Source organism: Alnus glutinosa, chromosome 13, assembly GCF_958979055.1.
Source record: "Alnus glutinosa chromosome 13, dhAlnGlut1.1, whole genome shotgun sequence".
Lineage (NCBI taxonomy): Eukaryota > Viridiplantae > Streptophyta > Magnoliopsida > Fagales > Betulaceae > Alnus > Alnus glutinosa.
This window is the reverse complement of record NC_084898.1, coordinates 13,309,896-13,317,440: the sequence shown is the minus strand read 5'-3', so window position 1 is coordinate 13,317,440 and position 7,545 is coordinate 13,309,896. Positions and strand designations below refer to the sequence as shown.

General features: G+C 37.2%; 1 protein-coding gene across 2 annotated transcripts; it reads right to left on the bottom strand.

Annotated features, from left to right (window-relative positions):
• Positions 1 to 569: 569 nt before the first annotated feature.
• On the bottom strand, positions 570 to 7,268 carry LOC133855064 (2-oxoglutarate-Fe(II) type oxidoreductase hxnY-like). Of its 2 annotated transcripts, XM_062291358.1 has the most exons (11): positions 7,089 to 7,264; positions 6,553 to 6,745; positions 5,412 to 5,492; positions 5,190 to 5,241; positions 4,918 to 5,039; positions 4,065 to 4,165; positions 3,929 to 3,987; positions 3,679 to 3,735; positions 3,409 to 3,454; positions 2,217 to 2,296; positions 570 to 843 (listed from the first exon to the last, which is right to left on the bottom strand). In XM_062291358.1, the coding sequence occupies exons 1-11, from the start codon at positions 7,164 to 7,166 to the stop codon at positions 780 to 782; spliced, it is 933 nt and encodes a 310-aa protein (XP_062147342.1). In that variant the 5' UTR covers positions 7,167 to 7,264; the 3' UTR covers positions 570 to 779. The 2 variants fall into 2 exon arrangements, 1 of the variants encoding a protein (XP_062147342.1); XR_009896923.1 differs by lacking the exon at positions 3,409 to 3,454 and having other exon boundaries at positions 7,089 to 7,268.
• Between the last annotated feature and the right edge of the window lie 277 nt (positions 7,269 to 7,545).

The window sequence follows — 7,545 nt, the reverse complement described above, 5'->3', positions numbered from 1 at the left end:
GCCACTTAAAGAGATAAAACTTGGTCTCTTGGTCTCATACGCCTATTTAAGGATTGTTCATGTATAGTTTGAGCCCACACATTTGGCATTCAATAAACATTAAGGAGAAGATCAAAGAAGTTTCTAAGAGCTTACAAACAGGTTTCGGTTTCTGCTATGCAATTTCATCCTTACCTTTGTTTTTGTTTGTTTGTTTTTAAAATTGTGTAGCATGCAATCATGAGGTCCAATTCTGGCTTATTTTTCTGCTGCTCTGATGTGTTTTCATTGCACATTGATTTCCAACTTACAATCATCTCCAAAGCCAGAGCAAAAAAATTTTATTTATTATTTTTTTTTTTTTTATGACGATGAACCCCTCTATAGTAAGGCCACTTCGTATACCCACCTTTGTTAGGTAAACCTCGGATCTATATAAAGCGTTTCCTCCACACGGATCGGGTAATACTCCGGCTTCACGGGCGAGTTGACCCCAAAGAATTGTTTGTATCCAAGAAGATTCAAACCTTAGACCTCATGAGACTACCACAAAGACCAAGGCTCTTACCACTTGAGCCAACCCATTGGGGTTTCCAAAGCCAAAGCAATTTCGATTACAGGAAACTTTGACAGCATAATATGTCTTTGTTTCAATGAAAAATTATACCATGTACTTTTGGATGAGTCCATATGTGCGTTTAAAGTTATGTATCAAAAAATCTGCACTGCAAAGACATTAGCAGGACACACTTGACATCCTTCACTAGCGAAACTTCAGATCTTATAAGTTTACCCATGCCTTACGAGGCATATGTAAGCCTGAGCCTCTCTTTCAGGTAGTCCCCACTGCGAATTGGGGAAAATCTGCATGCACAACCCATAAACACAATATGTGATTCTTATTATAAAGGCATGCATGAAAACCATTTTAGCTTCAATTGGTAGACAACCTAAAGAAACATGAGCACTGAGGAAGACTCGGGACATATTCTGAATCATAGGACAGTCAATTTTTAACACGATTCATGAATCCGACATAAACCCAACATGAAATTAGTAGGTTAGGGTAAGGGGTCTGACCCGTTTAATAAAATTGATCGGGTTAAGATTGTAACCTAATAGTCTTATACCCATGCATCGACATGACCCGACCCGACACACAAAACCAAATTACAACCCCTACCGAATCCCTTGTAAATACGAACTTACAAACTAAACATATGTAAGAGCACTAGCAGCATATATCCTATATATGGTTATCTTCCCTAAATATAGGAAAAAAATTTTAAAAAAAAACTGCAAAAAAGCACCCACAGCAGATACCCTATAAATTCTCTAAACCATTGGGTATCTACAGTACTACCCAATGCATTATTTTAATTAAAAAAAAAAACAGCTTCTTTGTCCTTAGTTTCTTGTTGAATTATGGGTTTGACTTTTTTATATCAAAATTCACAAACAAGCGAGAAGGACAAAGAAGCAATCAATCTTCACCGGGTGCAAGACGATTGTTTTGATCATTGGGTCCCATCTTTTTCCACTTTTGTAGCCTGAATTTGCAAGTCTGGGCAGGTGGGGCTGCCGGGCATGGACCCGGCAGCAAATTCTTCTGTGCTAAGCAAACACCACAGCAAGATTTCCCTTTCTTTTTGTCTCTCTCTATTTGGAGAGGGAGAGAGAGAGAGAGAGAGAAACAAAAAAAAAAAGAGCAAAATGGTTGAAAGGCAGAATAATTCACGACAAGCAAGATGGAGCTCCATAGTGTTGACGATGGATGTGGAAGATAAATGAGTAAAAAATAAAAATAAGGGAAAGATAAAGGGAAGCTGTTGTGGAGTGTATTTGTATAGGGCAATGGAAAGTGATTTGATTCCCTAAATTTAAGAAAAATGGTTGGGTGTCTGCTGCTAGTGCTCTAAGTAAATAAAAACACACGCCCACGTGCCCACACCCACTCAAAGGAGTGTAGAGTTTACTTGCCTAATCAGCATATAAAAACCTACGACTTCTATTGGAGACATGCCACTAGAAAAAAATTGGTAAACCTTACAAATAATTGTTTGATATTTTTAATGACTAATAGATCAGAAGACATGAATTTGGAGGCATGGAAAGCATGAATCTGTTTGTAGGCCGTACTAATGACGCATTGCCACTTGGTAGGTCAAATGTGGAGGGAGAAGGGGAGGGGGAGAGAGAGAGAGAGAGAGAGAAGAGGCAAATGAGTTTTATCATACCTTGGGGGAGATAACTCACTGCAACAACTTTCCAGGCATTTCACCACACAGTCTGGGTTGGGATCTAAAAAGAAAGCTGCCTGCAACATCAACATTTTCAATTTAAATTCTTAATAGTAAGACGGAAAAATAGAGTGCTAACATCAGAAACCATAGCATGTTTGGCCATCCCATGACACCATCAAAAGATACCACAAAGTGAATGTACGTATTACATGGTATATGAAAAAACTACCCTATCTTTCAGAGCATTTGAAAACAAGAAAACTTTCTTGCAAGTTGACAAAGCAAAAATATTCACTATCATTTGCAGTAGTGGATCCACTTATACTAAGGGCTCCATTTTACAGGATGTATTACAGTCTTGAGACGTTATGAAAAGATACCACAATTTTTTTCTTCATAGAACAAAGATATCTAAGGCATATTATATCTAGAAAAATATTCAACTTCCAAGCTATTTGGATTCATTATAGAGTCAGGCCTTTTAAGAATAAGAGTTCTATATTAGAAACTAACAAATCCTGCATATAAGTTCAGCTGAATTAGATTATCCAAGCATAAGACTCAATAGGCCATGATTTGTCCACACAATAATTCCTTGACCTGGGGGATTTGTCTTCTTCAATAGATTATTTGTCAGGATAACATACTACACAGAAGCACAGAACCATCCAATCAACCATACAAATAAGTTTTTCTTCAACATATAATCAATCCATTATTAATTCCTATCTGTTCAATTCACTAGGTTCCAAAGCATAATATCTTTTCCACACAAACTATACTCCTATACAGTGGATAAATTAAGGAGAAAATCACAAAAGCCTTTGATTTTTGTCAGGATAACATACTACACAGAAGCACAGAAGCCTTTGATTTTTGTCAGGATAACATACTACACAGAAGCACAGAACCATCCAATCAACCATACAAATAAGTTTTTCTTCAACATATAATCAATCCATTATTAATTCCTATCTGTTCAATTCACTAGGTTCCAAAGCATAATATCTTTTCCACACAAACTATACTCCTATAGTGGATAAATTAAGGAGAAAATCACAAAAGCCTTTGACATAATGCATGTGAAACTCACTACACGCTTGAAGCTATAATTCCTGACTGTTGAGTCTATAATTACACAAAAATGACATGCAAAAAGTACAGAAGGAAGCAGATAAATGATTACAGAATAGCGTTCTTTTCCTGCTGGCATCACCCTGTGCAGCGTTGATCTACAAATAAGTGATAAATGATAAATATTAGAGAGAAGGTTTTGGGGGAAAAGCAATGAAAAGGGGGAAGAAGAAAGTCCTCGTGATCATCATCTTTGCTAATCTTCTGAAACAGGGGAGAAAACTTATTCCCTGTCTTTGCTAATCTTCTGAAATTCGTTTAGAAACATGCATAGTACCTCTAATAAGAAATGTGAATAGCAGTTTAACAGAATGATAATTACCGGAACAAACAATTAGTCCACCTCTCCATCATGTCACCAATGTTAACAATGAAGGCCCTGCAAATTTAATATCCTAATTATTGATGCTGAAATAGTGACATAATAACCAGATTAGTGTTATCGTCAATTTGTTGTCTAAAGAATGAAACAGTTTGCAACACTAATTTTTACCTGAAGATTTCAGAGGGACTCAACATCCTTACACAAGATATGCTTCCATTTACATAAAAATTTGCAATCATGTACTCACCCGTCTACATGAAGTACGTCCTCCCAAAGCTGTGGGTGCTTGAATTTGTCCCGGCAGACCTGTTAACATGGAAAACCTAAACTTTTACACAATTGTGGGTCTGTAAAGGAACAACAGCTAATTTCAAGAAACACGCCTGAAGTCCTTGAACACCGTCGGTTGCTAGGAGAGTGACCATTCCATAATCTGAATGAGCAGAGGCACCATATATTTCTTCATCAGAAGACCCCAATTCACCTGAAAATAAAGTTAGAGAGCATATTGTCAATGAGAAATAAGGGTCTCCTTGGATGGCCCGTTTGAAAACAAATGAAAGTGCTCTACTGGATCTATTAGGAGTAAATTTTAGATTATAACCCAGTGCAGAAATCAAACAAATGGATCCGGTTCAGCTGAGTTAGTACCTAAATATGCTTAGCCCCATGTTGGAAGGCTATGCTAAACATAATATCTAATGGATCTTGGGATACAGTAGGCCAGTTTCTAGCTCTCATCGTTAAGAATTCGCAGATGCCTTAATATGGTCGCTGAGGAGAGTTGGAACATGTATTAGTGCTATGTTCTATAGAACTACAGCTTAAAATTGGTTTTGATGCGCAAACGTCCATTTAGGTTTAATGGCCTCATTGCTCAAGAATCAAATGCTCTTGTCCAGAAAAGTAGTATCAGAAAACAGCATTAGCATAAGACAATTCTGGACTATGAGGTTCTGCTCTTTATACCTGTAACTTTAAGTTTTACCTAGACTACAACCCAATTAAAGATGCTACTAAATATGACTTGGCAAAAAAATAATGAAGTATAGAATGAGACAGAACTGAGGCTCTCTTTTCTGCAAAGCATGCATCATAAAGACACACCCCACCCCCACCCACCCCCCCCCCCCCCCCCCCCAAAAAAAAAAAAACAAAAACAAAAACAAAAACTGAACAAGATAAATGTTTGTAATAATTAAACAGATAAAGAAAAAAAAAATCATGCTACTAAACCTGAATAATGCAACAGCCGAAGAAATGCCATTGGTTTATCCAAGGCCCCCAATTTTTCAAAGAAGTCCTCATCTTCGTTCAAAGCCAGAGCAAGCAGAGAAAGTAATCTTTTTCCAGCAGACCTGAGGCAACACATCCAAAACCATACAAACGTCTCTTTTTCTATAATTTGTTATTGTCAAACTACAATAATCGCTGGTTAATTTCTAGTCTCATTTATCATACACAAAACAGTGGTAAAGCAATCAACATCAGGAAACATTAAAACTCACAGGACATTTCTATAGAAACTTTCCATTGTATGTCTCCAAGAAGGTAGAACTTCTGGAATTTCCTTGCCATAATACAAAGTAATGATCTATCAAAACATTTACTAAGTAATAATCCATAGTCTTAATATATATATGTTCCCAAAGTACCATAGTTAACATCAGAAAGTAGAGACACCAAACCTTAACAACAGAAACACTCCAAAAAGATTAAGGATTTAGTACCTTCTGAAGGCCATTGATTCAAATCAACCAGAGTTGCAATATCTTCTAAAGGGCCAATATAAAAGCTCTCTTTCGAGTCACCTGTTTGGAAGTCATTTGAAGAATATTATTTTTTTTACTTCCTTTCTTCTTTTCCATTCAGTACAATAAACAAATGAAGCAACGAAACAAAAAGTAAAAGCTATTTCTTCTTTAAGTCCATCCATCCGATCAATGGGTCATAAGACTCAAACAATAGATTATAATAAATATTAAGTATACAAGTGTGAATGTAGAAAAAGATTGAGTCCATATGTCACATGTGTAAGTGGTTGATAAAACATAGTTAATCCCAAACTCATAAGCTTAAACTTTTAGGCTGAATGGTGTCCCAACATGTTATGTTATGGTCTCACTTAAAGATTCTCCAAGGTAACCTCCCTAGCAAGTTGTCAGAACCAATGATAGTGTGCGGTATGGTGGATAGTGGTCCCTTTTACAATTGGAGCAGGGGCAATGCATATGCATGGATGGTAGATCCCTTTCGTAATATGTGCAGGGACGATGGTGCATAGCATGAATAAAGCTCACATAGTCCACACAAGTGATCCTAAAGACAATGGCGGTGTGCAGCTTAGTGGATGCTATTAGGCCCTTTCGCAATTGGAGTGGGGACAGTGGACATTCATGAATGGTGGATCCTTTTCGTAGTTGAAGCAAGGACGAAGATGCATAGCATGGATAAAGATTGATACAACTTTTGTTCGAGGGAAAGTGTAACAATGCAGTGATGGACTCACATGTATGGAGGAAATTGCTATCTATACGTGTGATGAGTGTAGAAATGTTGAGTCCCACATTGGAAAGACATCACATATATATATAAGTGGTTAATATAGCATCATTAGGCCGAAACCCCTAGCTTTAAGCTTTTGGATTGAATGTTGTCCCAACGGGTTTCACTTAAGACTCCCCAAAGTGAGAATCTCCCTAACAATAAACAAGTTAGATGCCAAAAAATAATAAAAAGAATTAATAACCAGAGCTTAGCTAAGATAGAGTTACAATCTTGCTCATTCACTAGTAAATTACCACAACTAATAACTGTGCTTTACATGCAATTGATCCCACATTAGTCACATAGAGAAATAAATTTTGCAACCTCTGGAGGTGGAAGTGGGATCGAGGTTCTCAGCATAGAGCGGCGTATATCCTCTATGTTCCTTGCGAGCCAGTTTCATCTTCTCCTCCAAAGGGAGTGAGAAGAACTTGTTGCTCTCCTCAAATACTCTCCCAACCAACTCTTGCTCCACCCCAGGATTCACAAGGTAGAAGAAACCATATTCCGTGCATGCCTATCATTACACACATTCTAATTTAGAAAATTTGCATTGTTATACAAACAAACAAAATCTTTAAGGGTATTTTTACAAACTGGTTTAATCACAATCCACTAAATCTTCTTACTATAATTGATTCACAACAAAAATATAGTAAAACTTGTATCATCGCTAAAATGCACAACCTTTTTTCTATATAAATTCTGTGATTAATTGAAAATTTCTGTACGAGAAAATTGCAATTAAAAAGGGATAATTTTGATTTAACAGCTTCCCCAAATAGTGCTTTTGATGTCGAATAACAAAGGGGGCATTCTTGAACATTGAGCTAAACCGATTATAGTAAGAAGGGTGGCACCTGACGGATGGAATTGGCGGTGGAGACGGGATCCGGTGAGGACAGGTCTATGATAGGGAGTTTCAGAGCCTCCGTCATCTCCTTCCACCTCTTCACGGATAAGACTCCCAAGCCTCTCGGCTAAAGTGCTGACTGCTATAACTGCCTTTACGGAAGTTCGCTTTTGAAAGATAACCGAGCTTTTTATGAAAACATATGCTTGGACTTTATTCGATAGGAATCAAAGAAAATATAGTTGCATTCAAACCCAATTGCCATAATTATTATGTTTTATATATAGATATATAAAGATAAATGCATTTTTGTCTCCGCCATTTGAGGTGGTCGAACCACCTCCAATAGTCAGGGAGTCGTTCGACCACCTCCAGATATGCTCAGAGGAGATGCCGATCGACAATCTCCAAGGCCATGAGGTGGTTTGATTACTTACATTTAGGACATTAACGGATTCTATTAA

Coding starts and splice junctions, on each gene's coding strand:
- LOC133855064 (XM_062291358.1), bottom strand. CDS start 7,166: ATGACGGAGGCTCTGAAACTCCCTATCATAGACCTGTCCTCACCGGAT. Junction 6,746..7,088: donor CCGCCAATTCCATCCGTCAG/GTGCCACCCTTC, acceptor GTGTAATGATAG/GCATGCACGGAATATGGTTT. Junction 3,455..3,678: donor TGGACTAATTGTTTGTTCCG/GTAATTATCATT, acceptor ACTTATTTGTAG/ATCAACGCTGCACAGGGTGA.